Source organism: Xyrauchen texanus, chromosome 22 (assembly GCF_025860055.1).
Source record: "Xyrauchen texanus isolate HMW12.3.18 chromosome 22, RBS_HiC_50CHRs, whole genome shotgun sequence".
Classification (NCBI taxonomy): domain Eukaryota; kingdom Metazoa; phylum Chordata; class Actinopteri; order Cypriniformes; family Catostomidae; genus Xyrauchen; species Xyrauchen texanus.
In genome coordinates, this window is record NC_068297.1 from 19,675,900 (window position 1) to 19,699,694 (window position 23,795).

At 40.3% G+C, this 23,795-nt stretch overlaps 1 protein-coding gene across 1 annotated transcript in view; it reads left to right on the top strand.

Moving 5' to 3' along the window:
* Window positions 1-23,795, top strand: part of LOC127662425 (MAM domain-containing glycosylphosphatidylinositol anchor protein 2-like) — a 238,717-nt gene that overhangs the window by 136,619 nt on the left and 78,303 nt on the right. Inside the window, exon 8 of the mRNA XM_052153592.1 lies at window positions 4,273-4,566. Coding sequence (XP_052009552.1) covers window positions 4,273-4,566 — 294 coding nt within the window. The remainder of the gene's footprint in view (window positions 1-4,272; window positions 4,567-23,795) is intronic.

Genomic DNA, 23,795 nt, shown 5'->3' on the forward strand with positions numbered 1-23,795 from the left:
TAATTTCACATTAATATGTGTCATCACTGGGTTTTCTATGTGTTCTTTGTTCTCAAAGTCTCTTTTTTGCCACAATGACAGCCTGCTGTACAGTGTAAATTAAATTTTTCATTTTATTTTATTTACATTTATATTTATTATTAATTCAAAAGCCTTTCATTCATTTTTATTTGCAGTTTCCTTTTCTGAAATGACTTTCATGCTGGATAAATCGTTTTATGCCCTTTACTGAGTGCATTTGGAGGGACACCTCTAAATCGCATATTTATATTTGGGAAATGCAAAAATTGCCAAGACGTGCTATTTTGCGCACCTGAAAAAAAGAATCCATAGAAGACAAAGTTAGTAAGTATATCAACTCAAAACTTTTTTTGCACATGCTATAAAGTTTGCCCATGTTTGTACAGTATACACGATGCATACGTCTAGTAAATGAGGGCCTAAGTCTTTTTTTTTTATCTATTTTTATGTTTAAATCATCAAATTAATATTTTCAATAGCACAGTGCCATTGCATCATAATATCATTGAGGGTGATATTGAAAATACTTACCAAGGCATACACGTCATAAAGTCATAAAGGCCTACATGTTTTCTGCAATAACAAAAAAAACATCACATGCCATGAACATGAGAAAAATAAGAAGGATCCATAGTTTTACTGAGAACATCAGTCCAATGACTTGAGTTTCTAAACCAACACCATTTTTAACCAGCTTGGCACTGAGTGTTATGTAGATTTGTTAATTCTAAATCTTAATTAATTAAAAATCATGCATGCATTACTGAGTAAACGAGAACAAATTGCACTAGAATGGGTTAATGGTAGAATGTCACAGCTCTAAACTAAACCTTAACATTATTTATTATTAAAAGTGTTTTACAGTGATTACATTTAATATTGTTTTCCCAACCATTCTCTTACCAACAGTTTTTGCTTTTCGGCACATTAAAGCTTTATAGCTTCAAACAAAACAACATAATCTCAGACTCCCCCACTGATGGCATTTTAATGAAGTGAAAGAAAATGGCATGAAATATGTAGATCTAAAAGTATTTTTTTTTGTTTTTTTATTGCAAAATACAGGTAATGCTCTTTTAGGCTTTTTTATATGTGTTTTGCCTCCAGAATAAATTCTTTATGCAAAATATACTCGTTTGTTTTTTTTTTGTTTGTTTTTTTTTATTTGTCCTGGGTTTGCTAAAGAAGTCATGCTTAATCAACCAGCAGACTCCAAGATATCTCTCTCACCAGACCCCCTGCAGTTGCAATCGGAAATACATTCTGGCATTGTTCTTTCTAAAATTTTTGGTGTCATACTTATTACCTTTCCTCTATATACATCTGTCTTTCCACCTCAACATCTGTAGGAAAAAAAATCGATTTCTTCTTTTCTCAAAATGAGAAAAAGTTTCTCTGTGCTGTATTTATGCTTCTTTATCATCTCTTCGTTTGTACCCCACATCTTATATGTGCATGACATCTTTTATTATTAAACTGCATTGCTTCAACAGTAGAAAGTCAGGAATTGTTTGGCTTTATACCCAGCAAAAAAAAAAGACTGGTTTGCTGGTCGTAGCTGTTTTTTTTGTCTGGTCTCATAGCCTGGCCAAGCTATTCTTCCAGCATGGCCTACTAACAAGTGTTCTATATCCATCTAAAACTAGCAAATAGCCTAAGCTGTTTTTCTGGTCTTAGCTTGTTTAGGCTGGTCTAGCTGGACTTATAGCCTTGCCAACCTGGTCCTAAATGGTATTTCAGTCTAACCGCTGAAAAATGTCCAAAACCCCTCTTAAAACAGCAAACAGCATAAATTGGTTCACTGGTCTATGCTGGTTTAGGCTAGTATAGCTGATCTCCCCACCTTGCCAAGCTAGTCTTAGCTGGTCTTTAAGTTGATCTGCCAGCCTGGCCAAGCTAGTCTTACATGGCCTCCCAGCCTGTCCAGCTGACAAATGTCCAAAACCCCTCAATATCTAGCAAACAGCTAAAGCTGGTTTAGGCTGGTGTTGCTGGTCTCATGCGCTGGTCAAGCTGGTCCTATATTGTCTCCCCAGCCTGACCAGCGGACAAATATCCAGAACTCCTCTCAAAACGGAAAGCAACCTAAGCTGATTTGCAGGTTTTAGCTGGTCTCCCAGTTTGACTAGCTGACAATGAGCCCAAAATGCATCTAAAACCAGCAAACATACCAGCCAGTAAACCAGTTTAGGTTGATTTAAGCTTTTTTTTGTTTGTTTGTTCAGCAGGGAGGAAAGAGAGGTGAACAATGATGACCTCACTTCTTTGGTACAGCAAACAAGGGCCTTTGTTTTCCTGTGGATCTTTTATTGATGATGTTGAGCTTGTGAAACGGGCCATGGAGATTTGCGCATCTTATGTCCAGATGCTTTTTGTACAGTGAAAGACAGATTCATGTTTAATGGAAGGGGCCTGTGTGGCACTCCGGTGGCTATTGTTAGAGGAACAGGTGTTTTTCTTGCATTGTTGAAGCTGTAGGGGAGATACCTTCAGTTGTCCTGTTTCACAGAGCATGTCATCACATCATCCTGAACCTGCTGTTTCCAAGGTCTGGACTCAATCAAAATAGTTGGCAGAAAGTGTTCTGGTCAAATTGCTCAGCCGTTTGGGGATTTGGTGTGGAAAACTTTCCCTTGCACCTAGATGTCATGAATTCAAATTAGGTTCTAATTTAAAACCTTGATGCATGGTTTATATCTACTGTTCCCCTTCTGTCACTCACTCGACGTTGTGTTGGTGAAGACACACTAGGGGTCTCTCTTGAGAGCCTCAGTTGCCTCTGAGCTTTGAGAAAAGGACAATGAGAATTTGCAAACAGAATTTGCATGTCCCCATATGGGTATAAAATGAGGGAATCGTGCATCTGTTTAGTTGCTTCGGAGCCGAGTGGTTGTGGGTCCAGCGAGCACGTGGGTTCGAGCATGCTCTATGAGGAGCGTGGCATTCTCGTGGGCACCGGCGCCTCTCTAGCAGTCATGGGCAGAGCAGCAGGCTGGGCAACACCCATTACCTTTGTGAGATCACCGATAACCTCCGACGGTTGAGTCGTAACTGTTTCTTCAGGTCCGAGCACATACAACTCAGTAACATGGGAAAGCTGACCGGGTGTACCGCTTGCGCATAGCGCCTTTTCCCCTCTTCTGAGGCGCACCTGTGCGCTTTTACCCCCAGGTGAATTCGCGAGGAATTCCCGACCAGACCCACTACGGGTACTAATTACTTTGTACTGGAATAGGTGCTCCACAGGTATCGGTCATCATGATTACCCCCTGTGTTGCATTTTCCACGGTACTGTCCCTCTGTCGGCGGACCCGCGTCTCCCTTGGGCAGCACCCTCTGCCCCACACCACTGTAACGGCCGAACCTTATTCTCGGCTCCTAAGTACAAAACCTGACTAAACAGATGCACGATTCCCCCCTTTTATACCCGTATGTCCAGGGGAGCGACATGCAAATTCTGTTCGCCAGTCCTCATTGGCCTTTTCTCAAAGCTCAGAGGCAACTGAGGCTCTCAAGAGAGACACCTAGTTTCACTTCACCGACACAACATCTCGTTACCTCCATCAGGGAACGGGGGTTACGACAGTAACCTAGACGATATTGTACAGAAACTTTACTTCCAGTTTAAGGTGCCATAAATGATTTTGCAAACCTATAGATATATTGTGTCATTTCTGTGCCACTAATGTCACCAAAAGTAGGCTGATTGCAAAAAGATTGACTGTTTTCAAGCAGGCCGTTCCACCCCAAACTCGTGGCATTGTTTTTCTGTCAGGCTGGTCAAAATGCTTAAACAAAGAGAGCAATCTGAAACAGATAAAAGCAACAGACAGCCAAATATTTTTACACTTTTCAATGGAATCAACCTACAAATTGCTTACTTATAGTTGTCTCACATTAATAAGGGAAATCAAAGTAGAAAGTATTTTAACATTGAAAAAAATTACACACTTCAACTTTAAACCAATGCCATCTCTCTAAATCCCTGCACTACAGCAACCCCAATGTCAACAAACATGAATGCACAAAATAATTGGTTATTTTTACGAATATTCAAAAAAGTGCTGGCCGCTCCCCTGACTCTATTTTGTTGTTTACAGTGCCTAGGACTGTCACAGAGACAGTTGTGACTTCTTTGTACACAGTGATATTTGTCAGGTAGAAGGGACATTTTAAGGGACATTTAGGCTATTTTAAATGATTGATGCATCAATACAACATGTTCAATAAGACATTTTCACTCTCTTCTAGTTCCACCCAACCTGACTGTCCCACGAGGGAAGTCCCCCTTGGTTACTCAGGAAGGGGACACAGTAGAGCTGCAGTGCCTGGTGTCTGGCAAACCCAAACCCATCATCCTTTGGTCACGTGCTGATAAAGAAGCTGCCATGCCAGACGGCAACATGCAGACTGAAAGCTACGATGGAGTGCTGCGTATCGTCAATGTCTCCCGCGAGATGACCGGCACTTATCGCTGCCAAACCAGTCAGTACAACGGCTTCAACGTCAAACCTCGAGAGGCCATCGTAGAACTCATAGTGCAGTGTAAGTAATCAGAGTCATGCCAATTCAAACAAAGCAAAGTGGATTTTGGAATTTCTATTATACATTGTGATCACTGAGTTTTGCCAGTTTTGCTTGGTTTATTCAAAAAATATACAAATATACAGTAGGGTGCAAAAGTCTGAGTATTCATTGAAAATCTGGGATTTCAATACTAACGGACCCTTTTCACATAACAGGGTTTTGGAATGCGGAAGTAAACGATAGCAAGGTAAACGTGAGGAATGGTGAATAGGAGAGCACAGCAAATATATTTTTTGATTACCTGTTTTCTCCAACAGCAAACAGAAATAAGAACAATATTACGCTTTTTACAGCTTTCCAAAAGAAGGAAATATAGTGAGTGGTGGATTACAGCAGTCAGAAGAGAGAAAGAGCCTAATTCTTCTGTCACTCGCTCACAAGTTGTATTAGAAAACTCATCACAGCCATGGTAACTTATTTTTTAAAACTAATTCCAGGGTAATGTAACATAAATTTACACAAAATAATTTAAGAATTGCTAATTTGAGAAAGTTTGCTAGATTTACGCTGCTCAATAAGGGGGAAACGTGTCATCACAGTCTGTGAATGGGTCCATTTTAACCTGGAAAGAAACAGAACGTTTTAGCATTTTGAACATTTTAAACAATACAAAACAAAAAACGTCATGACGTCAAATAAAGAAGGAAGATTGTGCACTTTCTATGTCACTTATCAGATAAACTAATGCATGGCATTGACAACTGCTTTGTACAAAGTCAGATTTCCTTTCTTCCATGCTATTTTATATAACATGGATCATCAGGTTTTACACAAACTTATGAAATGAATGCAAGCTTGAGGGCATGCTGTCATTAAGCAAATACTGTACTACATATTGAATTCTGAATATTGAATACTGTCTTCTATCAGCCCTGCTTAAGTGGAGCAGTGGTGGCTCAGCGGTTAAGGCTCTGGGTTACTGACCAGAAGGTCAGGGTTTAAGCCCCAGCACTGCCAAGATGCCACTGTTGGGCCCTTGAGCAAGGCGCCATATTATGGTGCCATATCATGGCTGACCCTGCGCTCTAATCCCAGCTTTGCTGGGATATGCGGGGGGGAAAAAAATTCACTGTATTTGTGCATATGTATAATGTGTGAAAAATTAAAGGCTTTTTCTCGAGAAATACATTTGTGAAAATGCTACGATTCAGGGCACCAAGTGAGCCAGGACAACCTCTGTTGCCCCTTCAAAACAAATTGGTGCATAACACTCCTTTAAGTAATGGGCATGTTTGTTGCTTTAGTGGGACTGCACTTTAGTTGGACCTCATTAACTTATGTTCTGGCTAGAACATCCTGTGCTTAAGCTTTCTGTTGTGGTTGCTTGTCAAACAGAATATCATACATTTTCTTGTGAAGTAAATGGAAAAAGTATGGGGATATAATTAATTGTAATTACAGACTACCTTGGTTGGGCCAAGCACATTGCAGATCTTTTCACTGTGTCTCATTAAGACTCACAGATTCAATTAGCACAGGTGCCGAGGTTAATGTAATGTAATGAATTCCATATTATCATTGCATAGTATGAATGAATTGCTCGAGAGGACTTTGTCTCAGTTTAACTCAGTCAGACAGGTGTATTAGAGGGTCAGATGTTGATGTTAACGATCATTTCATCTTTGAGGAAGGTGAAAAGTATGTTCTGGCCAAGGACGTATTACCCTCTTCTCTAAAGCCCTGGTTCATGATTTCAGGGAATATCTAATTACAGTTTCACTGTAAGTAAGATGTATAGTGGATTGCAGATGTACGGTTCACTTAAAATGTCTAAAGAGATTTTAATTAAGTATCTGGCATTTTAGATATGTCAAATGTCACAAAGATCGGTTCTTCCCTATAATGCACCTGCATTCTCATTAATAACTTTCACCCTAATGGATATGTGTTAGTGCTAGCGATCACATACAAAATGCGTGCAGAAGCAGATCTTGACAGTATATGCAGTCTTTTGATCTTTTGGCCTTGTTGAGTGTATTGGTCTGTACATTTCAGTGTAAGCATTCAGTTGATTCATCTCTTAACTACTCCACCCCACCTCAGCCCAACTGTGTATGAAATGACTGTGTGACCTTTTCTGTGCATTCAAAAAAAATAATTTCAGTTGAAAGTTGGCCAAGCCAGAGACCACACATATTCTCATATACACTAGGGCTGGACGGTGTGACGGTATATATCATGTGATGTTAGAAATGTGTCAAATGGTAGACATTCTATAGTGTTTATACCACAGTATATCTGTGGTTTGATTTTAAAAATCTGACTCAGAGCAGAAAATAATAGCCTAGTCACAAAACTGTGATGCAGACAGGCACTTCTACTACAGACAGCTGCATTGATTATAATGGCAGTAATATTGAATTACTAATGTGCAGTCACACTAAGGCTGTGCAGATACAATCATATATTAATATCAATATTTAGTTGTTAAGACAGAAGCTATGCTTTTTCAGGCATACTTCTCGTCCACATTGTTTTGTTGTTGTTGTTTTTTTGGGTTGGCCATGAAACTGTATTTTGCAATATTTTTATTAGGAAAAAAAGTTCATTTTTCAAAGCTCATTCATATTTATAATGTTTTACTGTTTTTGATATGTACTGTTCTATGATGTAAAAATACTCACACCGTAATGATTTTGGTCTCACATGCATTAAATTGGGTTTATAGTATATTGAACAGAAATTTAAATGATCTCTTAAAATGCTACTATGTACCTAGGTATGCCTTAATTAAAAATGCATTGTATTTGCAGAAATTGCACAAGATTGAATTTAAAAAGTGCACATGAAGAAACATACTCAGCACTTTAATATATATAATTGCTAAAACTGTATAGATCCACAAAAAAATCACAATGCCATGATTTGTAAACGCTATACTTTTTTACCTTGTTTCAGCATTTTACTTTTTTCAATTTTCTGGTTTTGTCTAGAGGGCCAGATTGGTCTGAAATAGCCTTTGTGTGTTTCCTTTTGTGATCTGAGTCAGTGATTTTGTTTGTTAGTCATGATTCGCTGCTTTTATTTTGTTCCTCTGTAATTGGCCACTCTCCCTGAGCTTTGTCTTGTGTTACACCCTACTACGAATTCAGCATGTGGGATCATTATTTCCTATTTAGGTGAATTGAATAATAATGACCATATTGCTCTTAGAGAAAACTTGGAGATCTTAGAGAAAACTAATAAACACGTGATCCGGTTAGAGCAATAGACCATCTCATGAAGTTTGCTCAAGCTCAGCGTACTTTGCTCTAGGATTATTTTTAAAGCATAAAAGAAGAGTCTCTTGAAATCAAATCATGTTTTCGTGATGAGGGAAATTCTTGTCACTTTTTCTCAGCTTTATGAGTTATGATATTATAATTCAGAGCTCAGGTTTAACACTCTACTCTCTGATTAAGTAACTTGTCAATTTAAGATCACTGATGACTCTTTTAATCTTAGCTAATGCGTGGTGGTTTGATTATCCTAGATTTGAATGCAATTCATCCTTTGGAAATTTGTTTAAAGGACCAAAAATTTTAATTCTGTCATAATTAATTCCCCCTCATGTTATTTAAAAGCGGAACGCTGTTACAGTATTTGTTTGGTGGAACACTGAAGGATAATTTTTTTTATGCTTCACTTGCTACTCAATAACATTCATTGTGATAACAGATGTCAAGCTCCAAAATGGACAATTAACACCACAATAGTTGCCCATATGACTCATGCACTGTATTCCAAGTCTTCTAAAGCCATATAACAGCTTTGTGTGAGGAACAGATCAAAATGTAAGTTATTATTCACTGATAATTTTACTCAGAGGCTAGACAGGAGCTTTGGCAGAAGTTAAGTTTAAATAATGTGAGTAAATAATGACAGAATTGTCATTTTTGAGTGAACTATTAATCTACACATGTTTTAAACAATGTTGGTTTGACATCGCTTCAGATTTCAATGCACCATCACTTTAAAGCAGCCATACATGTTACATCTCTCCCCCTCAGCTGCACATATTGCAGAATAATCTAATGACAGATACAAGCTCTTTAGTAAAGCCATCATTTCCTGCTAAGCAGACACCTAGCTAGTCTAAGCATGAGCCGCTCAGAACGAGTGACTGTATTTGATGACTTATTCTCTACCACTCTAACTTATGTCATCTCTCCCCATGTGATGAAAGGCCGTTTTCTCCCACTCTCCCTTACTGTGTGTGTGGGGGGGGTGCAGATACAGAGGTAATCCTAATGCTGTAGTCATTGCTTGCAGAAGGCACAAATGTATGCCAGTGGATAATGTCTGTTTATGTCTGTGAGAGCTGAACGGGTCATGCAGCAAGCACTAGAACTGTGGGGGCGGAGATAGACAGAGAGAGAGAGTGAGAGAAAAAAAGGTTGGGTAAGGAAGTAAAATGTCTGTCAGATTAGACCTCAGAGGAAGGGAAAATGAAAACAGAGACAGAGATGGAATAAGAAATTTTGCAAAGATACAGAGGTTGTCTGATTTTATTTTTATAGCGCTTTAGTTCAGAGAGAGAGAGAGAGAGAGTGTGTGAGTGTGTGTGTGTGTGTGTGTATTGGTTTTTGTGGTTTACGAGGAACTTTTTTTAGATTACTCTTGTAATTACGAGGGTATTGCGCTATAAATGTGGTTTATGAGGACACCCCTAGCGTCCCTGTAATTCAAATGGCTTTAAAAACATACAAAACAATGTTTATTTTTGTTTATTTATTTTTTTTAAATGGCAAAAGGTTTCTGTGAGGGTTAGGTTTAGTTTGTACAGTATAAAAATCGTCTATGAATTAATTATGTCTATGGAAAAAATTATGTCTATCCTCGTAAGGATAGGAGTACCAACTGTGTGTGTGTGTTTGTGTGTGTGTGTGTGTGTGTGTGTGTGTGTGTGTGTGTGTGTGTGTGTGTGTGTGTGTGTGTGTGTGTGTGTGAAAGTATAAGAAATACTGGGGGGATTATCATAATAATATATATCCTGGACTGTATTAAAAGCAAAACAGTAGTAGCTCATTTCTGGAAAGTATATGTGTCCATCTTGACTGTTACTTGCTCTGACTTTGGACTTCTGTAGACCAATTCAATTTGGCATTATAGTGGAGAGGATATGGCAGTGCTTTATATAACTACAAATTAAATGTGGAATTCAGAATAAATATTGGAAAGGCATTTTTGGCTTGTTCATATGGGGATGCATATTGTTTGTTATCTCAACATTTCACACCAGTTGAACCATGTTGAACCATGCTAAAATTAAATTAACTTTGTTCCAAAGTGTCACTGAGAGCTGGTTTATGTACCGCCTCTATTATTAATGTGCCTCTTTTAAAGTAAACATGAAACAACAATCACAACCCATTTTATGATGCATTCACATCATGTCAGAATTACAATGAGTACGAAATTCTGACATGTAAAAAACTTGTAATTACAAGTTGTAAAATCTATGAAAACTCAAAAATGTAAAAAGAACCAAAATGTAAGTGTCCTCAACAGTTAAAGGTAGTTTACATATATGTTTTTGTTTGAAATTGCATCACTTATTACAGCCACTGTTACTAGGAGTGCTTTCTTTGTTCTTTGTACATATTGAGATGAATTAATGAAGTAATGTGGTGATTAAATATTTATTTGTAATCAACAACAAAGACACATCGATCTTTTTTGGCATTATGAGTGTTGCCATAGATACAAATAATATCCAAGCTCTGAGGACAGCTTTGAGTAGAATCTCTGAGATGCCATCTCGTAAGTACAGTTATTGAGACATGACGTGAATGCAGCGTTTTTTCCATAATATGACAGAACTTTCCATAGTGTGTCAAGAAAAACAGGATATTCCGCCCTTTTATTTCTTTTTTTATTTATTGGCAGCCACTCAGCCATATCATTAATAAGCATGAGTGCGATCCCAACAGAAATCTCTGCTCCTGACTGATGAAAACCATGGCGACCCCAACATCAACCTCTCCACATACATAGCTCTCAGCCTGCTGTTAGCATTCAGTTTTATTGCTCCTCAAAAACAGAGCTCGCTCCAGTGCTCGGGCTGACTGCCACTGACCTTGAACTCCTGCTTTGATGGAACTCTAGGTTGAAAATGAACCACCTGAGGGCACATGAAGACCGACAGACCATACTTGTATCTGTGTCTGGGTTTGTCTGTGTCTTCTCTTCTCATCTGGACCATTGTTGACTTTGGTTTTACTCTCTGCTTACTTATGCCAACATACAGAGTAGATAAAACTCCACAGATGATATTGAAATTGTGCACTGCATTCAGAAGAGTTATTAGCATATATTTGTAATTGGTTTAAAACCGAATGCATTATCAATGCCTGATCTATATTGTGTAACGTCAGAGATCCGTGACTGGCTTTGATGGATCCTGTATGTACACTAACAGTGAAAAAGTCACAGAATTATATTTTTCACGATTTTAGACATTTTGATCCAAAAGCTTATGCTTAATTGTTTTAAATTATGTTTGTAGACAGTTATAAATTGTGCCTGTATAATTTTGTATACAAAATTAACATTTTCTTTTTTATTAACTATTTTAAAATGGATGAGTTGGACCAGATAGTGAAGTAAAAGCAGCCAACAATTGACAAGCATACACAGAAACTCCTCCAAAACAGACACATTGAGCTATGGTGGTCATAAAGGAAATACAAGTTTGAGTTTGGCCTGAAATGTTCCTGGTCTCTTTCCCCCTCTCTATCCTCAAAAATGTAGTGTACCCTCTCTCCTGTCCCTATCAATAAAAAGAAATGGCAGAAAATGCCCACTTTCACAGTACCACTGTGGGAACTTCCTTTGTCCATTACTATTGTTTGAAGGTATGCTGCAATATGGCTGTCCTTTGTTCCAATTTTGTACCCAGTCGCGAAGTCATTTAAAAAAGAAAATTATAATAATAATAATAATAATCTTTTTTTTTTATGCAAATTTTGAATAGCAGCAGAAAATAATTTCAATAATTACATAAATGTGAGTCGGTAGTGTGTGTGCACAACCACCCTACAATGTTAAAAGTCCACCCACTGACGTCACATTAGAGTAAGCCTCGCCCACGACTGGTGACGGACTCCACCCTATTATCATAGATCCTCCCCTGAGTGATCTACACACAGTCCACCATTTTGTTCCACGCTGGAGCAGATACAGTGAGAAGAATAATGTCTCAGCTTCGTAAGCATCATAAGTGTTGGCTGTAAAAGTGAACATAAGAGTCTTCATGTACTCCTGGCATCAGAGCCACTGAAGATGCAGTGGACAAGTTTTGTTTTTGAAGGAAATGAGCCCCAAAACATAAAAAAATGTGTGTATGTTTGTGCAAATCATTTTACACCAAAATGTGTGTCAATATAAAGCAGGATTTTCAAAAAATGTGATTCTCAAGCATGGACTGTTCGTGTTCCAGCTTTATATCCTGAAGATGTAAGTATCGCACTTTATATTTTGTGAATGTTTGCAAATCGCCTTTACGAATGTGCTTGTTAGCTAATGTTACCATTGTCTCTGATTGTATTCATGGAGACCAGAGCTATGTCGGGGGCTGGAAGCAGCAGCTCATTTGCATTTAAAGAGACACACACGAAAAAACACGATTCCACCCAAAAACAGGCATTTACAACATGGTATAATAAATGATCCGTGGGGTATTTTGAGCTGCAACTTCACAGACACATTCTGGGGACACCTGAGACTTATATTACATCTTGTAAAAAGGGGCATAATAGGTCTTTTTTGTCCAGACCAAATACCTAAATCCTGTTGTATTTTCAATGCACTTGAACCCAGTTATCTCCTGTCCCTTATTGAGAGTCCATACGGACGCCCCACCAACCAAACAACATAACCAACGCTCACCAGTCAAGGAGCTAATTAAATAAATTTTTCCGAGCATGTACCGACAAAAAATTCCATCCACAATTAAGCACACACTGGTTCATCTGTACCAGCCCCAAGACAGACAATGATTGCCACAAAACCGATGACTGTGACCAAGAATCGGAACCTCATCATGTAAAATTTTTGTTAGAGGCGAACAGCTGCCAATTGCAAAGGTTAATTGGAACTCTTGTCATTGGTCGCATGCATTTGATGAGGGTCTACACAAAAAAGGGTGAGAAATATGGAGGGAGTCAGTTGATCTTATATTGTCATTTTCTCAAGAGCAGTTTTCATCGACAGCTGTCTCTCTCATTAGGACGTGACATTTTCTTTAACACTTTAACAAGTCTTGTCGTTCGCACAGTGCAAAGTGCCTGGCTAACAGTTGCAGTAGCTTCTATTTGTAGGCTAGACAGGGGAAAGTTTTTTGTTTTTTTTTCCACAGAGGATGTGGTTTGGACTGTTAATTCTACCATGAGATTACATTTTTATGATGGATTCTCATATCATCATGTTAGTTAAGCAGATATGATGAATACGACTGCCATGCACCTTGGACTCTTAACACCTTGGACTGAAGATTTAATTGCATCTAAATGTGGCAAAGCTGACTGATTATTAATGGCCTAATATATTTTAATGAAGATTTAATTGTAGCTAAACCCTGACAGTAGCAACCCACCCTCTCCTTTTCTTTCATAAGGCTGCAGGGTAGAAGAAGAAACTTCTTGAGATGATTCCATCTTCTCATGGTGGTGGGAATCAGCAGGGCCCTGATGATACAGTATTAAATTGGTACCTTGATCCTTGCTAAAAGGTCTAGCTTTGACATGCAGTTCCCCTGCTGGTCTAGGCTGCTTCATGCTGGTTTTGATTTAGTCTAGCTGGTGGACCATAGCCATGTTGTTTACCATCAAAACTTACCAACCCAATTTCATGAGAATTTGTCACAATAGTATGTGGTTGCGAATTGGTACCAAGTTAATTTGTACAAAATCATATGAGTTATACACCCACCAATGAGAGAAGCTTCCATAGCATCCTTGTATTTCCCTATGTAGTGTTTGGTCCATGTTAATCCAAAACTGTGTTTTCATAGGTTTAACGCATAACCCTAGCCCCATCCCTAAACTTTACACTACAAGTGTAACACCTTACACTAACTATTATATTTCATTTGTTTATTTAGCAGCCGTCTAAATAAAAAATGACTTACCAAATGAGGACGCATACAACATAAAATAATAATCTTAAGGAGACTGTTTTACAAAAAGTGCTGCATCACAAAGTTTCAGTTATATCAGGACAGTACTTGCCAAGACAGAGATTTGAGTGCAACAAGATTATTATTATATTTTATTTAAGGTGTAGGGTCAAGTGCTCATGAAAAAGTTGTGTCTTTAGCCATTTCTGGAAGACAGAGAGGGAATTTGCTTCACGGATGGAGTTGGGAAGGTCATTCCACTACCGAGGTACAGTGAAGCCGAAAATCCGGGTGTGATAGGACAAAGGCAGTCACAAGGAGAAAACACACCCGGAAGCAGGAATGGCATTCCAAAAAGATATTTATTTTGTAGGAGAGCATAAAAAGATTGTGCAGGTTAAGCTAGTCAAAAAGCATTGTTGAAACACCAACAAACCACTATGCCGTGTTGTGGACCAGCATTCAAAACATAACTTTGCTGTTGACCTGCTGTTATGTTATGATAATATTGTGATTCTTTATGTTTACTGACATTTTAGCAAAATGATATTACGTGGCTGCTTACATGTATTGAGAATGTCCTACCCTAAACCTTGAACCTAAACCAAACCGATAGTGTCAGAAAAAGCAAATGTGATGTGAAATAGACTATTAATAAACTACGTCATGTGGTGGTTTGTCTATGACACTTTCGGCTCACATGTCAAATCGCTTGCTCATCAGGACCTTTGCATTACAACTCTATCAGTTGAGTCACAGCGCAATTTTCTTGTACCCTAACAAGCTTCAAAGTGTACTTGGTTATGTAATGCAAATAATAAAATGTATTGCCAAGGCATGCACTGTATGTACAACGAGCCACTTAAAAAATCATTTTGCAAAAATGTAGGCAGAGTAACGTGTTTCTGTGAGACCAGGTTTTGTATAGAGGATCTGTATACAAATTAAACGACTACTTCTTTGCTCATTCTGATTTCGCATTTTAGTCAAATAGAAATAATGTAACATTTATGCTAATGCTGTTGCATATATCGTCTTCTCACACACTTGTTCTGAGTGGTTCTCAATTACTTAAATTTTTTACACCCATAAATATTAATGTGAGAAATTTCACTCTAAATCATGATTTTTTGCAGGAGAATATCAATACATTATAGTGAAGCAAAATATTGTAATACTGAAATATTATTTTCTTACATCTTTACTCTCTCAGAGAGGAAGAAATTCCATTTTTTTTACGGTCTCTTTGCTGCAGCTTTTTCCTAAATGAGGGTGATAAGTAATTGCAACTCTGACAAGTTCTAAGTCCAACTGATGAAAGTTTTGAGAAGCTGCTACATGAGAGTTTTAAGTGGAAGTGACAAAGCACTGGGACTGTGCATATACAAATAAGGATTCTGATGTGGAATATAAGAGCAGTACTAATCCTCATCATGGGGGGATAAAATTGGCATCCTGATTAGTGGTGTGGAACTGGAATAAGCACTGGAGAATAGAGGAATATTCCTTTCCTTGGATGACACAATGCCAGTGTTCCATGCTCGGATGTTCGCTTAGCATGGCATTCAAAGCTGGCCGCCAGCCTAATTAGCAGAGAGCTAATTTATCCCCAATAGTATTCATTTATGAAAAAGAGAGTATATGAAAATAAAAGACCAGTGTGAAATTCAAAATACTATCACCATTAATGCATCAAGTCCGGCCTTTAGTAGTCCCCTATGAAATCTTCAGAAATAGAACAAAAAACGACATCATTGCTTTAGTTAATATTGGATGCAGATTGATAAAGAAGGTCCTCTTGAGGCTTGTTAATTAATAGGTTTTAACACTCTTGTCTACACGCAAGGCTAATGTCATGTAACGTCATGTAATTGCATGTTTTACAACATTCTCCCTCGTAGGTCAGACAAAAATGCTTTTGTGCTGCTAAACAATCATAACGTCTTCTCTCTAAAAGTGCTGTCATCTGAACTGTGTGTAATTAAAACCCTTAATAATGATGTACAAGACAAAATGACAAAAGTTGAAGCATAAGTTCTCCCCGGATATAACAGGCCATAAAATCTACAAGGCCATTGTGCCAGACAGCAGGAATGGGCGATACAGCCAAAATTAAAATAAAAAAAATTGTAGTAATTTTCACTTCATATACAAAATATATTTAAATATTTAAGTATTTTTACTGAAATGGCTTAAAAAGTTGATTTTTGTTTTCATTCTGAGTAACCATCAAACAGCCATTGTACTGTAGATTTAAAATGTTTAATGTAAGAAATAAATCAGGCAAAATCTAGTTAAAAATAGCCAAGTAATTTTTCCCAGATGTTTTCACTAAATAAAAAAGTTAGAATTATATTTAATCATTATAACATTGAATTATATTTATTTACACCATGCATGCAATGCATTATAAATGTTCAATATATTAGAAATGGCACTTCTTTGAGTGAGGATGCAAACAAATATTTTTGAATTGATTAATTGAACCGGTGTGAGAGATCAACCAGGTTTGATTCCACCCTCCACTCAACGATCACTCTCACCGGATTACTAATCACACACACCTGTTCACAATTAACAAACTCACCAACTTGCACTATAAAGCACTCACCGAAACCCCAGTTCAACGTCAAGCCTCCAACAGGAACAAACCCTCACCGTGATCTTCTGAACCCCTGAAACTTCCCGATTGCTGACAAGTAACGTTAAAACTTACCTGAATGCTTCTAACTTCTATGTCCACATTCTGTTGTCTCCAGGACTCCTGTTACATTTCCTATCGCCAGTGCCCGTGTATCCCTCTGATCTGCCAGTGAGTCTTCTGATCCCGTTTCCAAGTATCTGCTTCTTAAAAGAGAGGATTTGTATCACTGTCCGGTGATTACTTGATTCCCACATTCCCGAAGTGGTTGTGTTTACCTGTGGCCTGTCCGGCATCGAGTGATCTTCACCGTGTCTGCACTTGAACTGCCAAATTACTCACCCTCACTCTTGCCACCTAAAATAAAGCTGTGTTTGGATTCACTTACCTCTGCCTCCGTGTGTATATCCTGACAGAAGGCTTGACCGACACCGTCATGGATCCTACACAGCCCGAAGACGGCACTTCCGCAAACCCCGCTTCTTCTCTGGTGTATGTCGCCAACTCCGTCTCCCGACCAGCGCCCTTCTCAGGTCGGGCGGAGGATTGCAATGGTTTCTTGCTGCAGTGCTCGCTCGCCCTTGAGCAACAACCTCAATTGTATCCTACAGAAAGATCAAAGATCTCCTTCATTATCCAGCAATTATCCGGGTCAGCATTAAGGTGGGCTGAGACTTTATGGTTTCAAGGGACTTCGTTAACCTCTTCACTGCAGAGTTTCATCACTCACTTCAAGGAAGTGTTTGGAGCCCGCAGAAGATTCGTCTGTCAGCGAGCAGCTGTTACGGTTACGTCAAGGTAAAAGATCCATCTCTGAGTACTCTCTGGAATTCCGAACTCTAGCATCAGCAAGTGGGTGGGACGAAAAGGCTCTCCTTGCTGTTTTTCGAAGAGGACTGAACCCCACGCTGCGTCTCCAGCTTGCCATTTACGGCGACTCTCTAGGACTTGAAAAGTTTATGCAGCAGACTCTCCGAGTGCATCAAAGATCTCAAAACTGCTATCTCGAAATCCAACCACCAGCCCCCATACTTCATCAAGCTTCACCTGAATTCTACTCAGAACCGAGGTTGGAAAAGATGCAAGTGGAAACCCAACGACTGTCTCAAGCTGAACGCAATCGCCACCGAGAATTAAGATTATGCCTATACTGTGGGACTGAGGGTCATTTCCTCCGTGCATGCCCATCACGCCCCCCTCATCGACTCGTAAGTTCAGTTCTTCACCACCCTGTAGTCTCAACACCGTTAACCATATCAGTAACTCTGAAATCTCCAAATTTTCACGCTTCAGTCACGGCCATCGTGGACTCCGGGTCGGCCGGCGATTTCATATCAGGAAGTCTCTGCAAAAAACTCAAACTCCAGAGATCCAACACAGCCAAACCATGCTCCATCCATGTCGTGACTGGTGAAATCATCAACAAAGGGTACGTAACATCTCGCATCAACCCCATTACTTTATGTGTTGAGAACACTCATCAAGAGTCATTTGAACCGCTCATTCTTGAAAATAGCCTAACTGACATAATCCTTGGGCGCCCATGGCTCATCCGTCATCAACCTACCATTAATTGGAAATCTGGCAAGATTCTGAATTGGGGTTGCGACTGCCTACCGACTAACCCTGCATCCCCTGTATCCCCATCCATCGAAGCACCTAAGTCAATTTCAGTGAGTTCAACTTCCGTCGAAAGCCCGACAGAAAACCTATCTGTGATTATTCCTCCAGTGTACTCCTCTTTTGCTGATGTGTTCAATCCAGTGGCAGCTTCCAGGTTGCCGCCACACCGACGATGGGACTGCGCTATTGACTTGACTCCAGGAGAACCCATTCCCAGGGGAGGAGTATATGCCTTGTCCATTCCTGAACAAACAGCTATGCAGAAATACATCGAGGAAGCTCTACACCAGGGGTATATCAGACCATCCACCTCACCTGCTGCCGCCAGTTTCTTCTTTGTCCCAAGAAAGATGGAGGGTTAAGGCCATGCATAGATTACAGAAAACTAAATAAGATCACCGTCAAATTCAGCTACCCACTCCCTCTTGTCCCATCTGCCCCGAACAACTTCGAGAGGCTAAGATCTTCACCAAACTCGACCTAAGAAGTGCATACAACCTGATTAGGATACGAGAGGGGGATGAGTGGAAGACAGCATTCATTACCCCCGCAGGACACTATGAATACTTGGTGATGCCGTATGGCCTGGTAAACGCCCCTTCTGTGTTTCAAAGTTTTATGGACGAAGTTCTCAGAGATTTCCTGAACCACTTTGTGTTGGTCTGTATCGACGACATCCTAATCTACTCGAAAAATCCAGTTGAACACCAACGTCATGTCTCCCTAGTGCTCCAAAGGCTCCGAGATTTCTCCCTGTTCTTGAAGGCAGAGAAGTGCCTGTTCCATCAGCCCATTGTCGAATTCCTGGGTTATCACCTTAGTGAGCGAGGAGTTGAGATGGATGACCACAAGACCAGGGTCATCACCTCCTGGCCCACACCGCAGACGGTAAAGGAACTGCAAAGATTCCTGGGGTTCTCAAATTTCTACCGCCGGTTCATTAATAATTATAGCATGTTAACAGCTCCACTAACCTCCCTCCTAAAGGGAAAACCAAAGACCCTTTCTTGGAACCCTGATGCCGAACACGCCTTTCAGTCTCTCAAGATTGCCTTCACCAGTGCGCCCCTTCTCCGTCACCCAGATCCTGAGAGGGTCTTCCTCGTCGAGGTAGATGCCTCTGATACCGGGGTAGGAGCTATCCTCTCACAGTGCTCAGAACACGCTTCCAAACCCATGCCCTGCGCATTTTTCTCACGCAAACTATCCACTGCGGAGAGCAATTATGACATCGGCAACCGAGAACTCCTGGCCGTTAAACTCGCCCTGGAAGAGTGGAGACACTGGTTGGAGGGGGCCAAGCACCCGTTCATCGTCCTTACTGACCACAAGAATCTTCAGTATTTGAAGGAAGCCAAGAGACTCAACCCCCGTCAAGCCAGATGGGCCCTGTTCTTTACTCGGTTTCACTTCCACATATCCTATTGTCCAGGCTCAAAAAACATTCGAGCGGACGCCTTGTCGCGTCTCCATGCCCCCGAAGCACCCCAGGAAGAGCCCGAAGCCATCCTGCCTGAAAAGTTATTTGTTCAACCCATCCAGTGGGATCTCGACAAACAACTCCGCGAAATGTCACTACGCGTCCCTAGTCCCCCGGAATGTCCCGCTGGTAAGATCTATGTGCCAGAAGATTTCCGCACGTCTCTCATCTCCTCTGCCCATTCGTCTGTTGGGACAGGTCACCCAGGTATCAGTAAGACTCACTCGACTCTCCAGCACAAATACTGGTGGCCAAATATGCAAGGGGACATTGCGACGTTTATTCAGGGATGCGCTCTCTGCGCCATGACTAAGGTTCCTCGTCATCTACCCACTGGAAAATTGCTACCACTGCCCATCCCACACCGGCCATGGTCCCATATTGGGGTAGATTACGTCACAGACCTTCCCGCCTCTGATGGCTATACCTGCATCCTTGTGGCCATAGATTGATTCTCAAAAGCCTGCAAGTTAATCCCCCTAAAGAAACTGCCCACAGCCTTTAACACCGCAGAGTTACTCCTAGAGCATGTCTTTCGCAACTTCGGTATTCCAGAAGATATCGTGTCCGACAGGGGGCCCCAGTTCATCTCCAGGGTGTGGCGAGCGTTCTTTACCCTGTTGAACGTGACGGTAAGCCTAACATCAGGCTATCACCCACAGTCTAATGGCCAAACCGAACGCAAGATCCAGGATGTCAGCCGTTTCCTCCGTACACTCTGCCATTCCAACCAGCACACTTGGAACCGATATTTGATCTGGGCGGAGTATGCCCAAAACTCTCTCCGACAGGCATCTACAAACTTAACCCCTTTCCAGTGTGTTCTGGGTTACCAGCCACCACTATTCCCCTGGTCTGGTGAGCCCTCCGAGGTACCCGCGGTCAACAAATGGTTCCAAGACAGTGAGAGAGTATGGAATCAGGTGCACCATCATCTCCAGCAAGCTATTAATCGCCAGCAACACTTTGCCAATCCCCATCGCCGTCAGGCTCCCAATTATCAACCCGGGCAACTAGTATGGCTTTCCACACGGGATATCCGTCTGAAACAACCCTGCCGTAAGTTAAGCCCTAAATACATTGGTCCATTTCCCGTTGAAAGACAAGTCAACCCAGTCACCTACCAACTTCGCCTACCTGCTCAGTACCGCATCCACCCCACTTTTCACGTCTCCCTCCTGAAACCCCATCACTCACTTGTACTTGCTCCCTCTGCAGACCCTGTCCCTGAGGATATTTCCCCAATACCGCCCATTGAAACCGAGCCCATCTACACAGTGAAGGAGATATTGGACTCCCGACGTCGAGGTGGCCGACTCGAATACCTGGTGGATTGGGAAGATTACGGACAGGAAGAGAGATGCTGGGTACCCCGTAATGATATCCTCGACCCCAATCTACCTACCGAGTTTCATGCTCAGCACCCTGGGAGACCGGCACCACGACCTCGAGGTTGGCCCCCACGACGTCGGGGTCCAAGGTCCGCTGGCGCGGAAACTGGAGGGGGGGGTACTGTGAGAGATCAACCAGGTTTGATTCCACCCTCCACTCAACAATCACTCTCACTGGATTACTAATCACACACACCTGTTCACAATTAACAAACTCACCAACTTGCACTATAAAGCACTCACCGAAACCCCAGTTCAACGTCAAGCCTCCAACAGGAACAAACCCTCACCGTGATCTTCTGAACCCCTGAAACTTCCCGATTGCTGACAAGTAACGTTAAAACTTACCTGAATGCTTCTAACTTCTATGTCCACATTCTGTTGTCTCCAGGACTCCTGTTACATTTCCTATCGCCAGTGCCCGTGTATCCCTCTGATCTGCCAGTGAGTCTTCTGATCCCGTTTCCAAGTGTCTGCTTCTTAAAAGAGAGGATTTGCATCACTGTCCGGTGATTACTTGATTCCCACATTCCCGAAGTGGTTGTGCTTACCTGTGGCCTGTCCGGCATCGAGTGATCTTCACCGTGTCTGCACTTGAACTGCCAAATTACTCACCCTCACTCTTGCCACCTAAAATAAAGTTGTGTTTGGATTCACTTACCTCTGCCTCCGTGTGTATATCCTGACAACCGGGCAGTTGGATTCATGGAAATAATTGCAATAATAAAGTCAACTTCTGTGTACCCGTGAGTCACGAAACAAGGAAGTGGTAAGCAAAATAAACTTAATTTAAAAGGAAAACAAGTTTATTTTGCTTATCCCATTGGCAGATTTTTTTTCTTGTTTTGAGTCTAAAGTTCACTAAATTTAGTCAGATTTATCTTAAAACAAGACTTAATATCTTATCCCATTTTGCTTGACAAGTAAATAAATCGTGTTTTAAGAAAGTTTAGATAATTTGACAGGAATACAAGACAAAAATACTTGTCTAGAAAATCATTTTTTGCAGTGAACCGCGTTTATTTAATCTAACCTCAGTTAATTTAATGCCCAAATAAGGGAATTTTAACAAGTTTATAAACACCATAAATGGCGCATTTGTGTCGTTTAGTTGGACAGTGTCAGAGCACTTCTCCTGTCCAGAAGACCGCATGACTGATGTGCAGAGGCTCGCAAAAAAAGTAAATGAACAAGCAGCGGCAGACTGGCCATTGGGAGAACCAGGACTTTTCCCCGTGGGCTGACAGCGAAACGGGGCTGCGATATTCACATCAAAAGCAAGTCTAAGAAATTACCCCATCCATTTAGATCTTTTTATCATGGAAAAATCTATTTGTTTTCTTTCTGTTTGGCTCAATAGGAATGAAGCAATACATTCTTAAAATCATGTTTGACCTTCGGGCATTATATAGTATTTTCAAACACATAAATACCTTGTTCAATAACAGCTTGTTACTGTGCAATTAACATTATACGCAACTAAAAATGGGTACACATTCAATAGGGAACCATATTTTGCAATGTACAGTCCATTCAGTAGTATTTTGTACTGTCTTTACCTGCTATTGCAATCTTTCAGCGAGTTGTTAATCTGTTTTTTCTGTCCACTTGCATACACAATTGATTCCATTTCAATAAACGCCTTTTCCTGTTCTCCCCATATTGCTGAAAATCGATTTGCAAATGCACACTGTTGTTCGTTGTCACCTGTCTGGCGGTGCAAGTGTACAATAACCTCCATGAGTAGTCTATCAAACCCTCATCCATTGGCAACATGTCAGACGGAATTGGTTCAGTTTGGGAAACTCAGCCGTGAAATTCAGAATGACAAAATGCGGTAGGCCTGTGTTCGCATCATTGCCTGAATAAAGTTGTTGCAGAGACTGAACTGTTGACCTCGGCTGTAAGAGATATTGTATTGTACAGAATATAGTCCACTCACAGTGTGGGGCCTCCCCAAGTTTGTCATTTCGATAAAAAGCACTCTTTTTTTTAGATCTATTGGACCCACTTTATATTCGGAGGCCTTAACTACTATGTACTTAACAATTTGATACTATGTACTTATTATTCACATAAATGTTGTTGCATTTAATTGCATTTAAAGTACTTTCATTTAATTATAATTTGTAGTTACGCTGTTAACTTTACCCCTAACCCAACACTTACCCCAAAACCTAACTCTAATCCCTAATCCTAACCATAACCCAACCCTTACTCCTAAACCTACCCATACATCAAACTCAGTAGCAGCAAATGTGGGCATTTTGCAGAACAACAGGTAGTTACACAGTAATTAAATAGTCTTGTATGTATTTAATGTTAGTACATAGTAGTTAAGGCCTCCTAATATAAAGTGTGACCTAGCTATTTGTCTAAATGCAATGACTTAAAACTTTTTCTATAAAAATATGCTTCAATCTACTCTCTCCCTCTCTCACCCTCTGAAATTACATATCTTTAACTCAGACAGGATGGACCATTAATAACAGATTTTTGAAGTGGTCTTCTATGTATGCACTTTACAACAACAAACAGTAGAGTAATTTGCATATAAATATATAAACATATGAATGCACTTAGATTCCACCATTTACGTAAATGTACTTCTCTCATGGTTTTTGCCATTTCAGAGAAGAGAAAATGTGTGCTGTTCTAATGAGTATGGGGAAATTGTACTATTTTAAAATTATGCAAATGAGATATGCATGATGCAAATGATTCTTACTGGGATTTTGGATATTTACAGTAGTATGTTAGCTTGAATTATTGGACTTCAGTTATGTTCTATTTATATTCATCTATGAGGAAGGCTTTCCAGATCATAAACTTTCAATACAGACTGGCGCAAACAAAATTATTTTAGGCAGAAAATGTGAAAACATGCTTAGCAACCATTACACACAAAAGTTCACAAATGTAGAACTTTTTATGTTCATTTCACACCACCACTTT